Source organism: Hemitrygon akajei, unplaced genomic scaffold (genome assembly GCF_048418815.1).
Source record: "Hemitrygon akajei unplaced genomic scaffold, sHemAka1.3 Scf000036, whole genome shotgun sequence".
Taxonomy (NCBI): Eukaryota; Metazoa; Chordata; class Chondrichthyes; order Myliobatiformes; family Dasyatidae; genus Hemitrygon; species Hemitrygon akajei.
The window spans coordinates 4,520,253-4,545,923 of NW_027331922.1; the positions used below are offsets into that span (position 1 = coordinate 4,520,253).

Genomic DNA, 25,671 nt, shown 5'->3' on the forward strand with positions numbered 1-25,671 from the left:
GGCACAAAATTAAGGAAGGGAAGTTTAGGGGAGACATCGGGGGTAGATTTTTTACACAGAGGGCTGGGAGTGCCTGGAATGATTTGCCAGGGATGGTGGTGGAGGCTAAAACATTAGGGGTGTTTAAGAACCTCTTAGACAGGCACACGGATGAAAGAAAAACAGAGGGTTACGGGGTAGTACTTTTTTTAAAGGATTATATGGGTCAGCACAACATGGAGGGCTGAAGGGCCTGTACTGTTCTATGGTGTGTCAGTGGGAACATAATGGGACACGGGACTGTGGGGTAAGCGATTAGTTTGGGGACTGACATAAGCCTGAGGGAGAGTGTGGGTCAGTGGGTGTATTCCGGAGGCTGACACAGGGCTGTGTTGGGGAAGTGGGAGATGTTGGGGTCTGCTACAGGTCAGTGGTGAGGGAGGGTGTCAGTGACTTTGGGGACTGACACAGGGCTGTGTTGGGAAAGTGGGAGATGTTGGGGTCTGCTACCGGTCAGTGGTGAGGGAGGGTGTCAGTGACTTTGGGGACTGACACAGTGCGGTGTTGGGGAAGTGGGAGATGTTGGGGTCTGCCACAGGTCAGTGGTGAGGGAGGGTGTCAGTGACTTTGGGGACTGACACAGGGCGGTGTTGGGTAAGTGGGAGATGTTGGGGTCTGCTACAGGTCAGTGGTGAGGGAGGGTGTCAGTGACTTTGGGGACTGACACAGGGCTGTCTGCCGGAGTTGTCATTTGAGGTGGTTTTCCCCTCCTTGACGGAAAAGTAGCCTCTCAGGTCGTGTACGGGAAGAACGCTGGAGAGTTCGAATGCAAAGGATGTACATGGTACACTCATCTCTCCCGCTGCAGTCCGGTTCGCCATCGTTCCATCTGTGAGAAGCCTGCACCTCTGTGCCCGGATATTCCTGAAAAGATCCGGGATCTCAGTCAACAGCCCGTGGGTCCGACTCCAATCACATGACAACACCCTCGTTCCCCCCATCTCCCTCTCCGACTCTCACTAACCCATCCTCTCTGCCCCTCGTCCCTAACCTATACTCCTCCCTCCCTCTATCGCTCTCTTACTGGCCATCTTGCTTTCTCTTTACCCTCGTTCCTCTAAACTCTCTCTCTCTTTCTCATCCTCCACCCCTCCTCCCCTCCGCTGTTACATCCTCATTTTCCTTCCTCTCGCTACCTTGCCTCCATTTCCCCCAACTCTTCCCCCTTCCGATCATTCTCTCTCTTCCCATTCTCTACTCCCTCCCGACCCCGCTCTCCCTTTTATCCAACCCCTCTCGCTCTCCCGCTCCCCTCTTCAGCTGCTGTCACCTCAATCACGTGCGCTGCTGCTCTCGATACCCCAGTCCCGGGGGAAATAAAGCGCACGCATTCGCCTGATCTGTGCCCCCCGCGTGCTTTCATACGTCTCTGAAATGTCACAGAACAGATCCTCAAAATTCCCGAGCTCTCTCCGTATCCCAGTCCCCCGAGTCCTGGCAAGTTCCTCGCAAATCTGCCCCCGCACTCCCTCCAGCTCAGGGGCATCTTTCCCCCAACAGGGCGACCAGAACCGAACACCGGACTCCGAGTGCGGCCTCACCGACGTCTTGTACAGCTGGGACGTGACCCCACCGGCTCCCGTACTCAGTGTCCCGACTGACGGAGGCCGGCGTGTCGAATGTCCCGTCCCGCTGTGTCGCATCTCTTCTGCCGGATTCACGGTCCGATTTACCATCGGTGATTTACACGACCTGAGATTTGTTCTTTTGCGCAACCGGTAAAGCAAAAAGGATGTAAAGTTAATGGACGGAGGGGGGATATAAAGAGAAGGGTGGGGCAAAGGAGTGGAAGAAGGGGATTAGAGGAGAGGTGAAATACAGTGGGGTATGTATCACTCATGCTGAGCCTTGTTGTCCTGGGGAACTGTGTCCCATCGACGCACACCCCCCCCCCCCAACCCACCCGCGGTCGGTTCCTGGTTTGATCTTCTGACCCTCCCACTGATCTGCTCATCGCCGGGGATTCAGACCCTCTGTGCGGGGGAAATCACGACCCCAGGGACAAACACCCGACACCCACCGAAGCAAGCGAGCACTCTCCCTCCGAGTGAAATGAACAACTCCTCACAGTCTCTGTCTCCCCCTCCCTCCGAGTGAAATGAACAACTCCTCAGTCTCTCTCACCCCCTCCCTCCGAGTGAAATGAACAACTCCTCAGTCTCTGTCTCCCCCTCCCTCCGAGTGAAATGAACAACTCCTCAGTCTCTCTCACCCCCTCCCTCCGAGTGAAATGAACAACTCCTCAGTCTCTGTCTCACCCTCCCTCCGAGTGAAATGAACAACTCCTCAGTCTCTCTCACCCCCTCCCTCCGAGTGAAATGAACAACGCCTCAGTCTCTCTCACCCCCTCCCTCCGAGTGAAATGAACAACTCCTCAGTCTCTCTCACCCCCTCCCTCCGAGTGAAATGATCAACTCCTCAGTCTCTCTCACCCCCTCCCTCCGAGTGAAATGAACAACCCCTCAGTCTCTCTCACCCCCTCCCTCCGAGTGAAATGAACAACTCCTCAGTCTCTCTAACCCCCTCCCTCCGAGTGAAATGAACAACTCCTCAGTCTCTCTCACCCCCTCCCTCCGAGTGAAATGAACAACTCCTCAGTCTCTCTCACCCCCTCCCTCCGAGTGAAATGAAAAACTCCTCAGTCTGTCTACCCCTCCCTCCGAGTGAAATGAACAACTCCTCAGTCTCTCTCACCCCCTCCCTCCGAGTGAAATGAACAACTCCTCAGTCTCTCTCACCCCCTCCCTCCGAGTGAAATGAAAAACTCCTCAGTCTGTCTACCCCTCCCTCCGAGTGAAATGAACAACTCCTCAGTCTCTCTCACCCCCTCCCTCTGAGTGAAATGAACAACTCCTCAGTCTCTCTCACCCCCTCCCTCCGAGTGAAATGAACAACTCCTCAGTCTCTCTCACCCCCTCCCTCCGAGTGAAATGAACAACGCCTCAGTCTTTCTCACCCCCTCCCTCCGAGTGAAATGAACAACGCCTCAGTCTCTCTCACCCCCTCCCTCCGAGTGAAATGAACAACTCCTCAGTCTCTCTCACCCCCTCCCTCCGAGTGAAATGAACAACTCCTCAGTCTCTCTCACCCCCTCCCTCCGAGTGAAATGAACAACTCCTCAGTCTCTCTCACCCCCTCCCTCCGAGTGAAATGAACAACTCCTCAGTCTCTCTCACCCCCTCCCTCCGAGTGAAATGAACAACTCCTCAGTCTCTCTCACCCCCTCCCTCTGAGTGAAATGAACAACGCCTCAGTCTCTCTCACCCCGTCCCTCCGAGTGAAATGAACAACTCCTCAGTCTCTCTCACCCCCTCCCTCCGAGTGAAATGAACAACGCCTCAGTCTCTCTCACCCCCTCCCTCCGAGTGAAATGAACAACTCCTCAGTCTCTCTCACCCCCTCCTTCCGAGTGAAATGAACAACTCCTCAGTCTCTCTCACTCCCTCCCTCTGAGTGAAATGAACAACTCCTCAGTCTGTCTACCCCTCCCTCCGAGTGAAATGAACAACTCCTCAGTCTCTCTCACCCCTCCCTCTGAGTGAAATGAACAACTCCTCAGTCTCTCTCACCACCTCCCTCCGAGTGAAATGAACAACTCCTCAGTCTCTGTCTCCCACTCCCTCCGAGTGAAATGAACAACTCCTCAGTCTCTCTCAACCCTTCCCTCCGAGTGAAATGAACAACTCCAGTCTCTCTCACCCCCTCCCTCCGAGTGAAATGCACAACTCCTCAGTCTCTGTCTCCCCCTCCCTCCGAGTGAAATGAACAACTCCTCAGTCTCTCTCACCCCCTCCCTCCGAGTGAAATGAACAACTCCTCAGTCTCTCTCACCCCCTCCCTCCGAGTGAAATGAACAACTCCTCAGTCTCTGTCTCCCCCTCCCTCCGAGTGAAATAAACAACTCCTCAGTCTCTCTCACCCCCTCCCTCCGAGTGAAATGAACAACTCCTCAGTCTCTCTCACCCCCTCCCTCCGAGTGAAATAAACAACTCCTCAGTCTCTCTCACCCCCTCCCTCCGAGTGAAATGAACAACTCCTCAGTCTCTCTCACCCCCTCCCTCCGAGTGAAATGAACAACTCCTCAGTCTCTCTAACCCCCTCCCTCCGAGTGAAATGAACAACGCCTCAGTCTCTCTCACCCCCTCCCTCCGAGTGAAATGAACAACTCCTCAGTCTTTCTCACCCCCTCCCTCCGAGTGAAATGAACAACTCCTCAGTCTCTCTCACCCCCTCCGAGTGAAATGAACAACTCCTCAGTCTCTCTCACCCCCTCCGAGTGAAATGAACAACTCCTCAGTCTCTCTCACCCCCTCCCTCCGAGTGAAATGAACAACTCCTCAGTCTCTCTCACCCCCTCCCTCCGAGTGAAATGATCAACTCCTCAGTCTCTCTCACCCCCTCCCTCCGAGTGAAATGAACAACCCCTCAGTCTCTCTCACCCCCTCCCTCCGAGTGAAATGAACAACTCCTCAGTCTCTCTAACCCCCTCCCTCCGAGTGAAATGAACAACTCCTCAGTCTCTCTCACCCCCTCCCTCCGAGTGAAATGATCAACTCCTCAGTCTCTCTCACCCCCTCCCTCCGAGTGAAATGAACAACCCCTCAGTCTCTCTCACCCCCTCCCTCCGAGTGAAATGAACAACTCCTCAGTCTCTCTCACCCCCTCCCTCCGAGTGAAATGATCAACTCCTCAGTCTCTCTCACCCCCTCCCTCCGAGTGAAATGAACAACCCCTCAGTCTCTCTCACCCCCTCCCTCCGAGTGAAATGAACAACTCCTCAGTCTCTCTAACCCCCTCCCTCCGAGTGAAATGAACAACTCCTCAGTCTCTCTCACCCCCTCCCTCCGAGTGAAATGAACAACTCCTCAGTCTCTCTCACCCCCTCCCTCCGAGTGAAATGAAAAACTCCTCAGTCTGTCTACCCCTCCCTCCGAGTGAAATGAACAACTCCTCAGTCTCTCTCACCCCCTCCCTCTGAGTGAAATGAACAACTCCTCAGTCTCTCTCACCCCCTCCCTCCGAGTGAAATGAACAACTCCTCAGTCTCTCTCACCCCCTCCCTCCGAGTGAAATGAACAACGCCTCTGTCTTTCTCACCCCCTCCCTCCGAGTGAAATGAACAACGCCTCAGTCTCTCTCACCCCGTCCCTCCGAGTGAAATGAACAACTCCTCAGTCTCTCTCACCCCCTCCCTCCGAGTGAAATGAACAACTCCTCAGTCTCTCTCACCCCCTCCCTCTGAGTGAAATGAACAACTCCTCAGTCTCTCTCACCCCCTCCCTCCGAGTGAAATGAACAACTCCTCAGTCTCTGTCTCCCACTCCCTCCGAGTGAAATGAACAACTCCTCAGTCTCTCTCAACCCCTCCCTCCGAGTGAAATGAACAACTCCTCAGTCTCTCTCACCCCCTCCCTCCGAGTGAAATGCACAACTCCTCAGTTTCTGTCTCCCCCTCCCTCCGAGTGAAATGAACAACTCCTCAGTCTCTCTCACCCCCTCCCTCCGAGTGAAATGAACAACTCCTCAGTCTCTCTCACCCCCTCCCTCCGAGTGAAATGAACAACTCCTCAGTCTCTCTCACCCCCTCCCTCTGAGTGAAATGAACAACTCCTCAGTCTCTCTCACCCCCTCCCTCCGAGTGAAATGAACAACGGCTCAGTCTTTCTCACCCCCTCCCTCCGAGTGAAATGAACAACGCCTCAGTCTCTCTCACCCCCTCCCTCCGAGTGAAATGAACAACTCCTCAGTCTCTCTCACCCCCTCCCTCCGAGTGAAATGAACAACTCCTCAGTCTCTCTCACCCCCTCCCTCCGAGTGAAATGAACAACTCCTCAGTCTCTCTCACCCCCTCCCTCTGAGTGAAATGAACAACTCCTCAGTCTCTCTCACCCCCTCCCTCCGAGTGAAATGAACAACTCCTCAGTCTCTGTCTCCCACTCCCTCCGAGTGAAATGAACAACTCCTCAGTCTCTCTCACCCCCTCCCTCCGAGTGAAATGAACAACTCCTCAGTCTCTCTCACCCCCTCCCTCCGAGTGAAATGAACAACTCCTCAGTCTCTGTCTCCCCCTCCCTCCGAGTGAAATGAACACCTCCTCAGTCTCTCTCACCCCCTCCCTCCGAGTGAAATGAACAACTCCTCAGTCTCTCTCACCCCCTCCCTCCGAGTGAAATGAACAACTCCTCAGTCTCTCTCACCCCCTCCCTCCGAGTGAAATGAACAACTCCTCAGTCTCTCTCACCCCCTCCCTCCGAGTGAAATGAACAACTCCTCAGTCTCTCTCACTCCCTCCCTCCGAGTGAAATGAACAACTCCTCAGTCTCTCTCACCCCCTCCCTCCGAGTGAAATGAACAACTCCTCAGTCTCTCTCACTCCCTCCCTCCGAGTGAAATGAACAACTCCTCAGTCTCTCTCACCCCCTCCCTCCGAGTGAAATGAACAACTCCTCAGTCTCTCTCACCCCCTCCCTCCGAGTGAAATGAACAACTCCTCAGTCTCTCTCACTCCCTCCCTCCGAGTGAAATGAACAACTCCTCAGTCTCTCTCACTCCCTCCCTCCGAGTGAAATGAACAACTCCTCAGTCTCTCTCACCCCCTCCCTCCGAGTGAAATGAACAACTCCTCAGTCTCTCTCACCCCCTCCCTCCGAGTGAAATGAACAACTCCTCAGTCTCTCTCACCCCCTCCCTCCGAGTGAAATGAACAACTCCTCAGTCTCTCTCACCCCCTCCGAGTGAAATGAACAACTCCTCAGTCTCTCTCACCCCCTCCCTCCGAGTGAAATGAACAACTCCTCAGTCTCTCTCACCCCCTCCCTCCGAGTGAAATGAACAACTCCTCAGTCTCTCTCACCCCCTCCCTCCGAGTGAAATGAACAACTCCTCAGTCTCTGTCTCCCCCTCCCTCCGAGTGAAATGAACACCTCCTCAGTCTCTCTCACCCCCTCCCTCCGAGTGAAATGAACAACTCCTCAGTCTCTCTCACCCCCTCCCTCCGAGTGAAATGAACAACTCCTCAGTCTCTCTCACCCCCTCCCTCCGAGTGAAATGAACAACTCCTCAGTCTCTCTCACCCCCTCCCTCCGAGTGAAATGAACAACTCCTCAGTCTCTCTCACTCCCTCCCTCCGAGTGAAATGAACAACTCCTCAGTCTCTCTCACCCCCTCCCTCCGAGTGAAATGAACAACTCCTCAGTCTCTCTCACCCCCTCCCTCCGAGTGAAATGAACAACTCCTCAGTCTCTCTCACCCCTCCCTCCGAGTGAAATGAACAACTCCTCAGTCTGTCTACCCCTCCCTCCGAGTGAAATGAACAACTCCTCAGTCTCTCTCACCCACTCCCTCCGAGTGAAATGAACAACTCCTCAGTCTCTCTCACCCCCTCCCTCAGAGTGAAATGAACAACTCCTCAGTCTCTCTAACACCCTCCCTCCGAGTGAAATGAACAACTCCTCAGTCTCTCTCACCCCCTCCCTCCGAGTGAAATGAACAACTCCTCAGTCTCTCTCACCCCCTCCCTCAGAGTGAAATGAACAACTCCTCAGTCTCTCTAACACCCTCCCTCCGAGTGAAATGAACAACTCCTCAGTCTCTCTAACCCCCTCCCTCCGAGTGAAATGAACAACTCCTCAGTCTCTCTCACCCCCTCCCTCCGAGTGAAATGAACAACTCCTCAGTCTGTCTACCCCTCCCTCCGAGTGAAATGAACAACTCCTCAGTCTCTCTCACCCCCTCCCTCTGAGTGAAATGAACAACTCCTCTGTCTCTCTCACTCCCTCCCTCCGAGTTAAATGAACAACTCCTCAGTCTCTCTCACCCCCTCCCTCCGAGTGAAATGAACAACGCCGCAGTCTTTCTCACCCCCTCCCTCCGAGTGAAATGAACAACGCCTCACTCTCTCACCCCCTCCCTCCGAGTGAAATGAACAACTCCTCAGTCTCTCTCACCCCCTCCCTCCGAGTGAAATGAACAACTCCTCAGTCTCTCTCACCCCCTCCCTCCGAGTGAAATTAACAACTCCTCAGTCTCTCTCACCCCCTCCCTCTGAGTGAAATGAACAACTCCTCAGTCTCTCTCACCCCCTCCCTCCGAGTGAAATGAACAACTCCTCAGTCTCTGTCTCCCACTCCCTCCGAGTGAAATGAACAACTCCTCAGTCTCTCTCACACCCTCCCTCCAAGTGAAATGAACAACTCCTCAGTCTCTCTCAGCCCCTCCCTCCGAGTGAAATGAACAACTCCTCAGTCTCTGTCTCCCCCTCCCTCCGAGTGAAATGAATAACTCCTCAGTCTCTCTCACCCCCTCCCTCCGAGTGAAATGAACAACTCCTCTGTCTCTGTCTCCCCCTCCCTCCGAGTGAAATGAACAACTCCTCAGTCTCTCTCACCCCCTCCCTCCGAGTGAAATGAACAACTCCTCAGTCTCTCTCACCCCCTCCCTCCGAGTGAAATGAACAACTCCTCAGTCTCTCTCACCCCCTCCCTCCGAGTGAAATGAACAACTCCTCAGTCTCTCTCACCCCCTCCCTCCGAGTGAAATGAACAACTCCTCAGTCTCTGTCTCCCCCTCCCTCCGTGAAATGAACAACTCCTCAGTCTCTCTCACCCCCTCCCTCCGAGTGAAATGAACAACTCCTTAGTCTCTGTCTCCCCCTCCCTCCGAGTGAAATGAACAACTCCTCAGTCTCTCTCACCCCCTCCCTCCGAGTGAAATGAACAACTCCTCAGTCTCTGTCTCCCCCTCCCTCCGAGAGAAATGAACAACTCCTCAGTCTCTCTCACCCCCTCCCTCCGAGTAAAATGAACAACTCCTCAGTCTCTCTCACCCCCTCCCTCCGAGTGAAATGAACAACTCCTCAGTCTCTCTCACCCCCTCCTTCCGAGTGAAATGAACAACTCCTCAGTCTCTGTCTCCCCCTCCCTCCGAGTGAAATGAAGAACTCCTCAGTCTCTCTCACCCCCTCCCTCCGAGTGAAATGAACAACTCCTCAGTCTCTCTCACCCCCTCCCTCCGAGTGAAATGAACAACTCCTCAGTCTCTCTCACCCCCTCCCTCCGAGTGAAATGAACAACTCCTCAGTCTCTGTCCTCCCCTCCCTCCGAGTGAAATGAACAACTCCTCAGTCTCTCTCACCCCCTCCCTCCGAGTGAAATGAACAACTCCTCAGTCTCTCTCACCCCCTCCCTCCGAGTGAAATGATCAACTCCTCAGTCTCTCTCACCCCCTCCCTCCGAGTGAAATGAACAACTCCTCAGTCTCTCTCACCCCCTCCCTCCGAGTGAAATGAACAACTCCTCAGTCTCTCTCACCCCCTCCTTCCGAGTGAAATGAACAACTCCTCAGTCTCTCTCACCCCCTCCCTCCGAGTGAAATGAACAACTCCTCAGTCTCTCTCACCCCCCTCCCTCCGAGTGAAATGAACAACTCCTCAGTCTCTCTCACCCCCTCCCTCCGAGTGAAATGAACAACTCCTGAGTCTCTCTCACCCCCCTCCCTCCGAGTGAAATGAACAACTCCTCAGTCTCTCTCACCCCCTCCCTCCGAGTGAAATGAACAACTCCTCAGTCTTTCTCACCCCCTCCCTCCGAGTGAAATGAACAACTCCTCAGTCTCTGTCTCCCCCTCCCTCCGAGTGAAATGAACAACTCCTCAGTCTCTCTCACCCCCTCCCTCCGAGTGAAATGAACAACTCCTCAGTCTCTCTCACCCCCTCCGAGTGAAATGAACAACTCCTCAGTCTCTCTCACCCTCTCCCTCCGAGTGAAATGAACAACTCCTCAGTCTCTCTCACCCCCTCCCTCCGAGTGAAATGAACAACTCCTCAGTCTCTCTCACCCCCTCCCTCCGAGTGAAATAAACAATTCCTCAGTCTCTCTCACCCCCTCCCTCCGAGTGAAATGAACAACTCCTCAGTCTCTCACCCCCCTCCCTCCGAGTGAAATGAACAACTCCTCAGTCTTTCTCACCCCCTCCCTCCGAGTGAAATGAACAACTCCTCAGTCTCTCTCACCCCCTCCCTCCGAGTGAAATGAACAACTCCTCAGTCTCTGTCTCCCCCTCCCTCCGAGTGAAATGAACAACTCCTCAGTCTCTCTCACCCCCTCCCTCCGAGTGAAATGAACAACTCCTCAGTCTCTCTCACCCCCTCCGAGTGAAATGAACAACTCCTCAGTCTCTCTCACCCTCTCCCTCCGAGTGAAATGAACAACTCCTCAGTCTCTCTCACCCCCTCCCTCCGAGTGAAATGAACAACTCCTCAGTCTCTCTCACCCCCTCCCTCCGAGTGAAATGAACAACTCCTCAGTCTCTCTCACCCCCTCCCTCCGAGTGAAATGAACAACTCCTCAGTCTCTCTCACCCCCTCCCTCCGAGTGAAATGAACAACTCCTCAGTCTCTCTCACCCCCCTCCCTCCGAGTGAAATGAACAACTCCTCAGTCTTTCTCACCCCCTCCCTCCGAGTGAAATGAACAACTCCTCAGTCTCTCTCACCCCCTCCCTCCGAGTGAAATGAACAACGCCTCAGTCTCTCTCTCCCCCTCCCTCCGAGTGAAATGAACTGCTCAGTCTTTCTCTCTCCTCCCTAATATCTCTCCCTTCCTTCTCTCTCCCTCCCTCCCTCTCCATCCCTCCTTCTCTCCCCCCCCTCTCTCCGAGTGAAATGAACTGCTCAGTCTCTCTCTCTTCCCTAATATCTCTCCCTTCCTTCTCTCTCCTTCCCTCCCTCTCCATCCCTCCTTCTCTCTCCCCCCTCTCTCCGAGTGAAATGAACTGCTGTCCCTCTCTCTATTCCCTAATAGCGCTCCCCCTCCCTCTCCATCTCTCCTCTCTCTCTCCCTACCTCTATCTCTTCTCTTTATATCCCCCTTTCCTATTTTAAAGGATGTAAGGTTAATGTAAATTACAAATATATATATATATAATAAATACGGCAGAAATGTCGGTGGTGCTCTGACGCATCCAAACACCTGATGGCGGAGGGGAAGAAGGTGTTGCTGAATCGTCGAGTTTTCAGGCTCCACTCCCTTCCCCGATGGTGGCAGTGAGCCGGGAGCCTGTCCCGGTGCTGAGGGAGTCACGGTGATGAGGATCTCCATCATCCAGTTCCAGAGGGAGGTTCGCTGGCCCAGGATCCGGAGCCTGTGGATCAGAACGGAGGGGAGGATGATGCTGAACGCCGAGCTGGTCTCAGTCATCAGCAGCCTGGCGTCGGTGTTATAATGCCCAGGGACCAGGGGAGAGCGAGTGAGATCGTATCCGCGGTAGACCTTTCGTCGAGTTTTCCCAAATCACAGCGGGCCCACGTCCTCTCTGGAGAAGGGGTCGGCTCTGGGTATGACCAGCCTCTCAACCAGATCCCCACACTTGATTCCCAATCGTTCCCAATTCCTCTCAATCACCAGCACCTGGTTTCCATTCGCCACCAGAGGATAAGACTCCGACAGCTCCGGTCAGCCCTTGCCGGATTGTTGGTCGACTCTCAGAGAGAGAGGAACCTTGCTCCAAGTCATGACACAAACCTGGGTGGCAGTGTGAAATGTATGGAAGATGTTATGAGAATGCAGTGTGACTTGGACAGGTTGGGTGAGTGGGCAAATGTATGGCAGATGCAGTTTAATGTGGGTAAATGTGAGGTTATCCGCTTTGGTGGCAAGAACAGGAAGGCAGATTACTATGTAAATGGAGTCAAGTTAGGAAAAGGGGAAGTACAGCGAGATCTAGGTGTTCTTGTACATCAGTCAATGAAAGCAAGCATGCAGTGAAGAAAGCTAATGGCATGCTGGCCTTTATAACAAGAGGAATTGAGTATAGGAGTAAAGAGGTCCTTCTGCAGCTGTACAAGGCCCTGGTGAGACCCCACCTGGAGTATTGTGTGCAGTTTTGGTCTCCCGATTTGAGGAAGGACATTCATGCTATTGAGGGAGTGCAGCGTAGGTTCACAAGGTTCATTCCCGGAATGGCAGGGCTGTCATATGTTGAAAGATTGGATCGACTGGGCTTGTATACACTGGAGTTTAGAAGGATGAGAGGGGATCTGATTGAAACATATAAGATTATTAAGGGATTGGACACGCTGGAGGCAGGAAGCATGTTCCCGATGTTGGGGGGGTCCAGAACCAGAGGCCACAGTTTAAGAATAAGGGGTAGGCCATTTAGAACGGAGATGCGGAAAAACTCTTTCACCCAGAGAGTGGTGGATATGTGGAATGCTCTGCCCCAGAAGGCAGTGGAGGCCAAGTCTCTGGATGCATTCAAGAGAGAGTTAGATAGAGCTCTTACAGATAGCGGGGTCAAGGGATATGGGGAGAGGGCGGGAACGGGGTACTGATTGTGTATGATCAGCCATGATCACAGTGAATGGTGGTACTGGCTAGAAGGGCCGAATGGCCTACTCCTGCACCTACTGTCTATTGTCAAAGCAGTTAATCCCAGTAGGTGTGAGTGTCTCTGGGCGATTGTTGTCGAGGCAGCTCTCCCTACTCTTCTCCGGCACTGGTGTGATTGTCGCCTTTTGAAGCGGGGGGATGGGTGTAATTCAGACTGCAGCGGAGAGACACGTCCTCGGATACTCCAACCTCCGCTGCTGTTCTCCTCACATCAGTCGACACATCCCTCACCTGCACGCCTCTCCGTCTCCTTCGACCCTTTCAACATCTACCACATTCCCCTTCTCCGTCATCGCCTCCCTCCCCGACACCCACCACAGCCCCCTCGTCTCTGTCACACCCCCTCTCTCCCCAAACGCCTCCCTCTCTGTGTTGACAGGGATTTGTGGAGAGAATGGGGGAGAGTTGAATTCCGGAGTTAGACTCCCCCCTTCAACCGCATTTCAATCTCTCAGTTCTGAGCCTATACTGAATGGTCAGAGAGGGAGATTGGGCAGAGAGGGAGATTCGCTGTTTCATAATACCTCACTGTGTAATCGGACCGTGTGGAGGGAGATTCACTCTGTGTCTGACCCCGGGTGTAAGTGTGATGGGACAGTGTGGAGGGAGCTGCACTCTATGTCTGACCCCGGGAGTGTGTGATGGGACGGTGCGGAGGGAGATTCACTCTGTGTCTGACCACAGGAGTGTGTGATTGGACGGTGTGGAGGGAGATTCACTCTGTGTCTGACCCCGGGAGTGTGTGATGGGACGGTGTGGAGGGAGATTCACTCTGTGTCTGACCCCGGGAGTGTGTAATGGGCCGGTGCGGAGGGAGATTCACTCTGTGTCTGACCCCGGGAGTGTGTGATGGGACGGTGTGGAGGGAGATTCACTCTGTGTTTCACGCCGGTATTCCATCCTCCATCCGTCTCGTACTCCGGACCTCAGTGACTCACGTCTGATATTCGAGCCGATATTAACTGTCTGCGGGGTACAGGAGGGGGACGGTTAGCCAGGAAGGGGGTTAATTTGAGACGAGATGCTGGGCACCCAGACTCTGCCAGTCCGACCTCCCTCAGCCTGGAGCTGAGACGCTACTGTGTCAGTGTGAGGAGCTCCGACCCACTGTTACAGTGCACAGGGTGCGGGGGGCAGCGGAAACCTCAAACAAACTCAAGTCCGACACCAAGGCAGGAAGTTACAGCGGTTTATTGATTGCATCATGATAAATGCAAATTAAACAGTATGTGAGCTGCTGACTTGCGGGAATAAATACACTGTTGTAGCGATGTACTACGTACAGAGTTAGAGACAACGACACGCAGTCGGTGAGTCTGTTCCAGACTAGTTTATTCAAACTTCTCGGCGCTGGTATTTAATCCCGGGCTATTTGTGAGCCGATGCGCCTGCGCATTTAATCCCGAGCGCCCGCCCTCTCCGAGCGGAAATGACGTCAGAGGTGCTCACCGCGCTGGCTATTTGTGAGTCCATGCGCCTGCGCAGAAAGTGGGTCGCCACACTGTTCCCGACTCACTCACAATTAACTGACCGGTAACAACGGGTGACCGGTAGATTAATCAGTCCCGTTCCTCACCGTCTCTCTGCATCCAATCACACTTCAGGGCCGTGTCCGGGATCGCTGCGGATCCGAGGCCATTGCCGAGGGATTTGTCAATTTAACACCATTATATCGGCCAGACTGCCGAATGCACCGTCCTCGGCAACGGGAGCAAAAGGATTCTCTCCCGGGACACCGGAGTCCCAGACTGAGCCCCCCCCCCCCCCCCCCCGGGACACCGGTGTCCCAGACTGAGCCCCGGACCCCCCGGGACACCGGTGTCCCAGACTGAGCCCCGCCCCCCCGGGACACCGGTGTCCCAGACTGAGCCCCGGACCCCCCGGGACACCGGTGTCCCAGACTGAGCCCCGCCCCCCCTGGACACCGGTGTCCCAGACTGAGCCCCCCCCCCCCCCCCCCTGGACACCGGTGTCCCAGACTGAGCCCCCGCCCCCCCTGGACACCGGTGTCCCAGACTGAGCCCCGGCCCCCCGGGCTCCTCCTGTCCGGGTAATTCCCCGGGGTGTCACGCGGGAGAGTCTCGATCCCGCACATCCGGCGGAAGTGCGTCACCGCGGGAGCGCTTCCGATATCACCGAGCTCGAGACCGCAGCCAGTTCCGTTAAAACCGTTGGGAATCAGCCCCGGCGCGCGGCCGTTAAAGGTAAGGGCGGGAGTTAAAGGGGAGGTGTAATTAAAGGGGAGGGGTAGTTAAAGGGGTGGGGGAGTTAAAGCGGATGGGGAGTTAAAGGGGTGGGGGAGTTAAAGGGGAGGGGGAGTTAAAGGGGTGGGGGAGTTAAAGGGGAGGGGGGATTTAAAGGGGAGGGCGGGGAATCGGCTCCATCCCGCGGGCGGGGATGTTCACACATTCAGATGTTCACAGATCCACTCTCAGTCCGGGTCTGACTTCCCGCAGAGATCTCAGTTCCTTCCTCCCGGTCTCACTGAACCGATTCCCGTCCAGCCTGAAACAGATGGGAGAATGAAGATGGAATAAACAGATTACACAACAGTGTCAGTAACAGGGGACCGGGGTTAATGTTTCAACAACACTCACAGACAAATATCACCAGAAAACCCGCGGATCCGCTGACATTTTATCACATTGAACATTAACACAAACACTCACCAGATCAGCTTCAGACTCGGGAGGGTCAGTATGAGGCGGCGGAGACCGGGGACAGATCCGTCTGTCAGAGAGTTGTATCCCAGGTCCAGCTCCGTCAGTAATGGGTTTGTACTGAGAGCGGAGACGAGATCCTCGGCCCCAGAATCTGTGAGACCGACATTGTACAGCCTGGAGATGAGAGAGAGTGAGGGTGAAGGACACAGAGAGACAGGAGACGGTACAAATCCCCAGTGTTTATCAGTAACACTATTACTGATTACATTAATATTCAGTGTCAGACACCCAGTGACTGTAAACACAATCTCCCACAGTCTGGTACTTACCGTAGTCTCTGTATTTTACACTCCGGGTTCCTCAGAGCTGCAGAGACCAGTTTCACTCTTGAATCTTGCAGTTTATCACCACTCAGGTACAGCTCCGTCAGTGATCGATTTGTACTGAGAGCGGAGGCGAAATCCTCGGCCCCAGAATCTGTGAGACCGACATTGTTCAGCCTGGAGATGAGAGAGAGTGAGGGTGAAGGACACAGAGAGACAGGAGACGGCACAGCTCCCCAGTGTTTATCAGTAACACTATTACTGATTACATTAATGTTCAGTGTCAGACACCCAGTGACTGTCAACACAATCTCCCACAGTCTGGTACTTACCGCAGTTTCTGTATTTTACACTCCGGGTTCCTCAGAGCCGAAAACACCAGTTTCACTCCAAAATATCCCAGTTTATAACAATTCGAGTCCAGCTCCGTCAGGGATGGGTTTGTACTGAGAGCGGAGACGAGATCCTCGGCCCCAGAATCTGTGAGACTGACATCTAACAGCCTGGAGATGAGAGAGAGTGAGGGTGAAGGACACAGAGAGACAGGAGACAGTACAAATCCCCAGTGTTTATCAGTAACACTATTACTGATTACATTAATGTTCATTGTCAGACACACAGTGACTGTAAACACAATCTCCCACAGTCTGGTACTTACCACAGTTTCTGTATTTTACACTCTGAGATTCTCAGAGCCGACAACACCAGTTTCACTCCTGAATCTCCCAGTTTATTACAACTCAGGTCCAGCTCCGTCAGTGATGGTTTTGTACTGAGAGCGGAGGTGAAATCCTCGGCACCAGAATCTGTGAGACCGACATTGTTCAGCCTGGAGATGAGAGAGAGTGAGGGTGAAGGACACAGAGAGACAGGAGACGGTACAAATCCCCAGTGTTTATCAGTAACACAATTACTGATCACATTAATGTTCAGTGTCAGACACCCAGTGACTGTAAACCAATCTCCCACAGTCTGGTACTTACCCCAGTTTCTGTATTTTACACTCCGGGTTCCTCAGAGCCGCAGAGACCAGTTTCACTCCTGAATCTCCCAGTTCATTCTCCCCAAGTCTAAACACAAACAGACAAATTGATGAACAAAGTGATACAAACCGTGGGTCTGAGGGAAATTCTCTCAAGCGGATATTTCAGGAAACATTAAACCCTTCCGTAAATCACTGATCAGAGTTCCCATCACTGTCAATGTCCCTCACTGCCCAGCTCCAGGGTATTCACCCAATGTCAGTCATTTAGTCTGTTGCTGTGACCCTGTGAACTCCACATATTCTGTGTCGTTCTCCGTTGGCTAGAAAAGTGTTACTGACCACAGAGTGTCAGAAGGGGCAGGGATGAAGGTGATATAGCCCCACAGTGAGGAAGCTTTGTGAATTGGGAAATGTCGATGGGAGATGGAGGAAGAGACCCCACCTGAGGGAACGGATGGAAAGACACAAGAGGAAAGTGATGGGGAAACGAGATCCCACAGGAGGAAGTGGGATGGGGAAAAGAGATACCACAGTTATGGGGGGATGGGGAAGAGAGATCCCACAGGAGGAAGGGGATGGGGAAGAGAGATCCCACAGGAGGAAGTGGGATGGGGAAAGAGAGATCCCGCAGGACGAAATGGGATGGGGAAAAGCGATACCACAGTTATGGGGGTATGGGGAAGGAGAGATCCCACCGCGGGATGGGAAAGAGAGATCCATCAGGAGAAAGGGGGATGGGGATGAGAGATCCCACAGGAGGAAGAGGATGGGAAAGAGATATCCCACAGGAGGAAGAGGAAAGGGGAAGAGAGATCCCAGAGGAGGAAGTGGATGGGGACGAGAGATCCCGCAGTAGAAAGCTGAATCAGGAAAAGAGATCCCACAGGAGAAAGGAGATTGGGAAAAGAGATCTACAGAAGGAAGGGGATGGGCAAGAGATATCCCACAGGAGGGATGGGATGAGGAAATGAGATCCGGCAGGAAGAAGTGGGATGGGGAAAAGAGATCCTACAGGTGTTTGGGGTATTGGGAAGGAGAGATCCCATAGGAGGAAGGAGATGGGGAAGAGAGATCCAACAGGGGGACAGGGATGGGGAAGAGAGATCCCACAGGAGGAAGGGGGAAGGGGAAGAGAGATCCCACAGGAGGAAGGGGGATGGGAAAGAGAGATCCCACAGTAGGAAATGGATGGGGAAAAAGAGATCCCACAGGAAGAAGGGGGATGGGGAAAACCGATCCCACAAGAGGAATGTGATGGGGAAACGAGTTCCCACAGGAGGAAGGGGGATGGGGAAAAGTGATCCCAAAGGAAGGAAGGGATGAGGAAAGGAGATACCGCAGGAGTTGGGGGGATGGGGAAGAGAGTTCCCACAGGTGGAAGGGGTTAGGAAAGAGAGATCCTATGGGAGGAAAGGGAATGGGAAGGAGAGATCCCACAGGAGGAAGGTGGATGGGGAAGAGAGATCCCACAGGAGGAAGGGGAATGGGGAAGAGGTCCCATAGGAGGAAGGAGGATGGGGAAGAGAAATCCAACAGGGGGACGGGGATGGGGAAGAGATCCCACAGGAGGAAGGAGGATGGGGAAGAGAAATACAACAGGGGGACAGGGATGGGGAAGAAAGATCCCACAGGAGGAAACGGAATCAGCAGGAGAGATCCCACAGGAGAAGGGGAAGGCAATGAGAGATCCCGCAGGAGCAAGTTTGGAAGAGAGATCCCACAGGTGGAAGGGGGATGGGGAAGAGAGATCCCATAGGAGGAAGGGAGATGGAGAAGAGAGATCCCTCAGGAGAAAGGGGGATGGGGAAGAAATTTCCAGCAGGAGAAAGTGGATGGGGAAGAGTGATCCCACAGTAGGAAACAGAATCAGGAAGAGAGTTCCAACAGGAGGTAGGGGGGTGGGGAAAAGAGATCCCACAGGAGGCAGGGGACTGGGATGGCATATCAAACAGCAGTAAGGGGAATGGGGAAGAAACATCCCACAGGAGGGAGGGGGATGGGCAAGAGGTCCCATAGGTGGAAGGCGATGGGGAAGAGAGATCACACAGTAGGGAAGAGAGATCCCACATGAGGAAGGGGGATGGGGAAGAGAGATCCCACAGGAGGAAGAAAATGGGAAGAGATCCCACAGGAAGAAGGAGATAGGGAAAGAGAGATCCCACAGGAGGAAGGGTGTTGGGGAAGAGAGATCCCTCAAGAGGAGGGGGATGTGGAAGAGAGATCCGACAGGAGGAAGGGGACTGGGAAGAGAGATCCGACAGGAGGATGGAGAATGGGTAAGAGAGATCTGACAGGCAGAAGGGGGATGGGGAAAAGTGATCCCAAACGAGGAAGGGGGACTGGGAAGACAGATCCCACCGAAGGAAGAGGATTGGAGGGAGATATCCCACAGGAGGAAGAGTGATGTGGAAGAAACATCCCACAGGAGGGAGGGGAATAGGAAAGAGATCCTATGGGAGGAAGGGGAATGGGAAGGAGAGATCCCACAGGAGGAAGGCGGTTGGGGAAGTGAGATCCCTCTGGAGGAAGGGGGATGGGGAAGAGAGATCCCACAGGAGAAAGGGAGATGTGGAAGAGAGATCCCACAGGAGGAAGGGGAATGTGGAAGAGAGATCCCACAGGAGGAAGGGGATGAAGAAGAGAGATCTCACAGGAGGAAGGGGAATGTGGAAGAAATATCCCACAGGAGGAAGGGGATGAAGAAGAGAGATCTCACAGGAGGAAGAGGAATGTGGAAGAGATATCCCACAGGAGGAAGGGCGTTGGGGAAGTGTGATCCCTCTGGAGGAAGGGGGAAGGGGAAGAGAGATCCCACAGGAGGAAGGGGATGAAGAAGAGAGATCCCACAGGAGGAAGGGGGTGGGGAATTTAAACATGCAGGTGAACTGGGAGAAACAGTTTGGTGCTGGACCCCAGGATAGGGAGTTTGTAGAGTGCCTACGGGATGCATTCTTGGAACAGCTTATACGAGAGCCGACCACGGACAAGGCTATTCTGGATTTAGTCTTTTGTAATGAACAGGATTTGATAAGCGACTTTGAAGTAAAGGAGCCATTAGGGGGTAGTGACCATAACATGATATGTTTTTATCTACAGTTTGAGAAGGATAAGGGCAGATCGGAGGTGTCAGTGTTGCAGCTGAACAGGGGAAACTATGGGGCCATGAGGGAGGAGCTGGCCAAAGTTGACTGGAAGGATAGCCTAGCAGAAAGGACAGTGGAACAGCAATGGCAGGTATTCTTGTGAATAATGCACAAGGTGCAAAATCAGTTCATCCCCAGAGAAGGAAGGATTCAAAGGGAGGAAAGGGGCCACAGTGGTTGACAAAGGAAGTAAGAGATTGCATAGCATTAAAAAAAAGGAAGTATGACAGAGCTAAGGTGAGTGGGAGGACAGATGATTGGGAAGTTTTTAAGGAACAACAGAACTTAACTAAAAAGGCAATACGGGTACGAACGCAAGCTAAACAGGAATATAAAGGAATAGCAAGAGCTTTTTTAGGTATGTGAAGAGAAGGAATATAGTTAAGAACAATGTTGGGCCCTTGAAGAATGAATTGGGTGAAATTGTTATGGGAAACAGAGAAATGGCAGAAGAATTTAATGAGTACTTTGGATCTGTTTTCACTAAGGAAGACACAAGCAATCTCCCAGATGTATGGATGGGCCAAGGACATAGGGTAACAGAGGAAATGAAACAGATTGACATTCGGAAGGAAACGGTGATGAGTAGACTGATGGGACTGAAGGCTGACAAATCCCCAGGTCCAGATGGTCTGCATCCTAGGGTACTAAAGGAGTTGGCCCTGGAAATTGCGGATGCATTGGTAATCATTTTCCAAAGTTCCTTAGATTCAGGATCAGTTCCTGAGGGTTGGAGAATGGCTAATGTTATCCCATTTTTTAAGAAAGGAGGGAGGGAGAAAACAGAAGTATCGACCTGTCAGCATGACATCGGTGGTGGGGAAGATGCTAGAGTCCATTATTAAGGGTGAAATAGTGGCATATCTGGATAGCAGTGATAGGATTGGGCCGAGCCAGCATGGATTTACCAAGGGTAAATCATGCTTGACTAATCTGTTGGAGTTTTTCGAGGACGTAACCAGGAAGTTAGATGGGTGAGATCCAGTGGATGTAGTGTACCTCGATTTTCAGAAGGCATTTGATAAGGTACCACATAGGAGATTGTTGGGTAAAATCAAAGCTCAGGGCATCGGGGGGAAGACATTGACATGGATAGAAAACTGTTTGGCAGATAGAAAGCAAAGGGTAACGGTGAATGGGTGTTTCTTGGAATGGCAGGTGGTGACCAGTGGGGTGCCACAGGGCTCGGTATTGGGACCACAGCTGTTTACAATTTACATCAACGATTTAGATGAAGGCATTGAGAATAACATCAGCAAATTTACTGATGATACTAAGCTGGGTGGCAGTGTGACATGTGATGAGGATGTTAGGAGAATTCAGGGTGACTTGAATAGGCTGGGTGAGTGGGCAGATACTTGGCAGATGACATTTAATGTGAATAAGCGTAAGGTTATCCTCTTTGGGAGTAAGAACAGGAAGGCAGATTATTATCTGAACGGTGTAGAGTTAGGTAAGGGAGAAATACAAAGAGATCTAGGAGTCCTTGTTCATCAGTCACTGAAGGTGAATGAGCAAGTGCAGCAGGCAGTGAAGAAGGCTAATGGATTGTTGGCCTTTATTACAAGGGGAATTGAGTACAAGAGCAAGGAAATCCTCTTGCATTTGTACAGAGCCCTGGTGAGACCACACCTGGAGTATTGTGTACAATTTTGGTCTCCAGGGTTAAGGAAGGACATCCTGGCTGTAGAGGAAGTGCTGCGTAGATTCGCGAGGTTAATTCCTGGGATGTCTGGACTGTCTGCCGCAGAGAGGTTAGAGAGACTGGGCTTGTACACGCTGGAATTAAGGAGATTGAGAGGGGATCTGATTGAAACATATAAGGTTATTAAGGGATTGGATAAGATAGAGGCAGGAAATATGTTCCAGATGCTGGGAGAGTCCAGTATCAGAGGGCATGGTGTGAGAATAAGGGGTAGGTCATTTAGGACAGAGTTAAGAAAAAACTTCTTCTCCCAGAGAGTTGTGGGGGTCTGGAATGCACTGCCTCGGAAGGTAGTGGAGGCCAATTCTCTGGATGCTTTCAAGAAGGAGCTAGATAGGTATCTTATGGATAGGGGAAGCAAGGGATATGGGGACAAGGCAGGAACCGGGTATTGATAGTAGATGATCAGCCATGATCTCAAAATGGCGTTGCAGGCTCGAAGGTCCGAATGGTCTACTTCTGCACCTATTGTCTATTGTCCATTGTCCCACAGGAGGAAGGGGGCTGCGGAAGAGAGATGGCACAGGAGGATGGGGGATGTGGAAGAGAGATCCCACAGGAGGATGGGGGATGTGGAAGAGAGATCCAACAGGTGGTAGGGGGATGGGAAAGAGAGATACCACAGAGGAAGGGGATTCAGAAGAGAATTCCCTCAGAAGGAAGGGAGATGGGGAAGAGAGATCCCACAAGAGGATGGGGGATGGGGAAGAGAGATCCCACAGGAGGAAGGGGGATGTGGAAAAGAGATCCCACAGGAGGTAGGGGTATGGGGAAAGTGATCCGACAGGAGGAAAGGGATCGGGAAGATAGATCACACAGAAGGCAGGGGGATGGGGAAGAGAAATCCCACAGGAGGAAGGGGGTTGGGGAAAGTGATCCGACATGAGGAAGGGGATGGAGAAGAGAGATCCCATAGGAGGAAGGGGGTTGGGGAAAGTGTTCTGACAGGAGGAAGGGGGATGGGGAAAGTGTTCCGACAGGAGGAAGGGGGATGGGGAAAGTGTTCCGTCAGGAGGAAGGGGATGGAGAAGAGAGATACCACAGGAGGAAAGGGTTCGGGAAGTGAGATCCCATAGGAGGAAGGTGGATGGGGAAGAGAGATCCCACAGGAGGAAGGGGGATCTGGAAGAGAGATCACACAGGAGGAAGGAGTTGGGAAGAGAGATCCCACAGGAGGAAGTGGTTGGGAAGAGAGATCCCACAGGAGGAAGTGGTTGGGAAGGGAGATCCCACAGGAGAAAGGGGGATGGGAAGAGAGATCCCACAGGAGGAAGGGGTTGGGAAGAGAGATCCCACAGGAGAAAGGGGGATGGGAAAGAGAGATCCCACAGGAGGAAGAGGATGGGGAAGAGAGATCCCACAGGAGGAAGTGGATATAGTAGAGAAATCCCGAAGTAGGAAGCTGAATCAGGAAGGGAGATCGAAGGGGAGGAAGGAGATCGGGAAAATAATTCTACATGGGGAAGCGGATGGGGAAGAGAGATCCCACAGGAGGAAGGAGATCGCGAAAAGAGATCCCTCTAGAGGAAGGTGAATGGGGAAGAGAGATCCCACCGGAGGAAGCTGGATGTTGATAAGTGATCCCGCAGTAGGAAATGGGATGGGGAAAAGAGATACTACAGTTATGGGGGGATTGGGAAGAGAGATCCCACAGGAGGAAGGGGATGGGGAAGAGAGATCCCACAGAAGGAAGTGGGATAGGGAAGAGAAATCCCACAGAAGGAATTGGGATGGGGAACAGAGTTCCCACAGGTCGAAGGGCTATAGAAAAGAGAGATCCTACGGGAGAAAGGGGAATGGGAAGGAGAGATCCCACAGGAGGAAGGCGGATGGTGAAGGGAGAACCAACAGGAGGAAGAGGGATGGGGAAGAGAGATCCTATAGGAGGAAGGGGGATGGGTAAAGGAGATCCTACACGAGGAAGGGGATGGGGAAGAGAGATCCCATAGGAGGAAGGGGGATGGGGAAGTGAGATCCCACAGGAGGAAGGGGGATGGGGAAGAGAGATCCCACAGGAGCAAGTGGGATGGGGAACAGAGTTCCTACAGGTCGAAGGGGGATGGAAAACAGAGATCCTACGGGAGAAAGGGGAATGGGTTGGAGAGATCCCACAGGAGGAAGGCGGATGGGGAAGAGAGATCCTACAGGTGGAAGGGGGATGGGGAAGAGAGATCCTACAGGAGGAAGGGGATGGGGAAGAGAGATACCACAGGAGGAAGGGGGATGGGGAAGAGAGATCCTATAGGAGGAAGAGTGATGGGGATGAGAGATCCCATAAGAGGATGGGAATGGGGAAGAGAGATCCCACAGTAAGGGGGATGGGGAAAGTGATCCGACAGGAGGAAAGGGATCGGGAAGACAGATTACACAGAAGGCAGGGGAATGGGGAAGAGAGATCACACAGAAGGCAGGGGGATGGGGAAGAGAAATCCCACAGGAGGAAGGGGGATGGTGAAAGTGTTCCGACAGGAGGAAGGGAATGGAGCAGAGAGATACCACAGGAGGAAAGAGTTCGGGAAGTGAGATCCCATAGGAGGAAGGTGGATGGGGAAGAGAGATCCCACAGGAGGAAGGGGGATCTGGAAGAGAGATCACACAGGAGGAAGGAGTTGGGAAGAGAGATCCCACAGGAGGAAGTGGTTGGGAAGAGAGATCCCACAGGAGGAAGGGGTTGGGAAGAGAGATCCCACAGGAGAAAGGGAGATGGGGAAGAGAGATCCCACAGGAGGAAGGGGGATGGGGAAGAGAGATCCCACAGGAGAATGGGGGATGGGGAAGAGAGATCCCACAGGAGGAAAGGGGATGGGGAAGAGAGATCCCACAGGAGGAAGTGGATGGGGAAGAGAGATCCCACAGGAGGAAGGAGATCGCTAAAAGAGATCCCTCAGGAGGATGGTGAATGGGGAAGAGATATCCCACAGGAGGAAGCTGGATGTTGAGAAGTGATCCCGAAGTAGGAAATGGGATGGGGAAAAGAGATACTACAGTTATGGGGGGATTGGGAAGAGAGTTCCCACAGGTGGAAGGGGGATAGGAAAGAGAGATCCTGCAGGAGGAAAGGTGATGGGGAAGTGAGTTCCCACAGGAGGAAGGGGATGGGGAAGAGAGATCCCACTCGAGGAAGGGGGATAGGAAAGAGTGATCCTACGGGAGGAATGGGGATGTGAAGGAGAGATCTCACAGGAGGAAGGCGGATGGGGAAGACAGATCCCACAGGAGGAAGTGGGATGGGGAACAGAGTTCCCACAGGTCGAAGGGGTTGGAAAAGAGAGATCCTACGGGAGAAAGAGGAATGGGAAGGAGAGATCCCACAGGAGGAAGGCGGATGGGGAAGAGAGATCCTACAGGAGGAAGGGGATGGGGAAGAGAGATCCCACAGGAGGAAGGGGGATGGGGAAGAGAGATCCTATAGGAGGAAGGGGGATGGGGAAAAATGATCGCTTGGGAGGAAGGGGGATGGGTTAAGGAGATCCCACACGAGGAAGGGGGATGGGGAAGGGAGATTGCACAGTAGGAAGGGGATGGGGAAGAGAGATCCCACAGTAAGGGGGATGGGGAAAGTGATCCGACATGAGGAAAGGGATCGGGAAGATAGATCACACAGAAGGCAGGGGGATGGGGAAGAGAAATCCCACAGGAGGAAGGGGGTTGGGGAAAGTGATCCGACAGGAGGAAGGGGATGGAGAAGAGAGATACCACAGGAGGAAAGGGTTCGGGAAGTGAAATCCCATAGGAGGAAGGTGGATGGGGAAGAGAGATCCCACAGGAGGAAGGGGGATCTGGAAGAGAGATCACACAGGAGGAAGGAGTTGGGAAGAGAGATCCCACAGGTGGAAGTGGTTGGGAAGAGAGATCCCACAGGAGGAAGTGGTTGGGAAGGGAGATCCCACAGGAGGAAGGGGTTGGGAAGAGAGATCCCACAGGAGAAAGGGGGATGGGAAAGAGAGATCCCACAGGAGGAAGGGGGATGGGGAAGAGAGATCCCACAGGAGGAAGAGGATGGGGAAGGGAGATCCCACAGGATGAAGTGGATATAGTAGAGAAATCCCGCAGTAGGAAGCTGAATCAGGAAGGGAGATCGAAGGGGAGGAAGGAGATCGGGAAAAGAATTCTACATGGGGAAGCGAGATCCCACAGGAGGAAGGAGATCGCGAAAAGAGATCCCTCTAGAGGAAGGTGAATGGGGAAGAGAGATCCCACCGGAGGAAGATGGATGTTGATAAGTGATCCCGCAGTAGGAAATGGGATGGGGAAAAGAGATACTACAGTTATGGGGGGATTGGGAAGCGAGATCCCACAGGAGGAAGGGGATGGCGAAGAGAGATCCCACAGAAGGTTAGTGGGATAGGGAAGAGAAATCCCACAGAAGGAATTGGGATGGGGAACAGAGTTCCCACAGGTCGAAGGGGGATGGAAAAGAGAGATCCT

General features: G+C 53.1%; 1 protein-coding gene across 3 annotated transcripts in view; it reads right to left on the reverse strand.

Annotated features, from left to right (window-relative positions):
• Positions 1-14,415: 14,415 nt before the first annotated feature.
• Positions 14,416-25,671, reverse strand: part of LOC140720121 (NACHT, LRR and PYD domains-containing protein 3-like) — a 69,696-nt gene continuing 58,440 nt past the window's right edge. For 2 of the 3 annotated variants that reach the window (XM_073035011.1, XM_073035010.1), the window contains exons 7-12: positions 16,394-16,480; positions 16,069-16,239; positions 15,743-15,913; positions 15,417-15,587; positions 15,094-15,261; positions 14,416-14,929 (exon numbers count right to left, since the gene is read on the reverse strand). In XM_073035011.1, coding sequence (XP_072891112.1) covers positions 14,842-14,929; positions 15,094-15,261; positions 15,417-15,587; positions 15,743-15,913; positions 16,069-16,239; positions 16,394-16,480 — 856 coding nt within the window. In that variant the 3' untranslated portion in view covers positions 14,416-14,841. The remainder of the gene's footprint in view (positions 14,930-15,093; positions 15,262-15,416; positions 15,588-15,742; positions 15,914-16,068; positions 16,240-16,393; positions 16,481-25,671) is intronic. The other variant, XM_073035012.1, reaches the window with a different exon arrangement.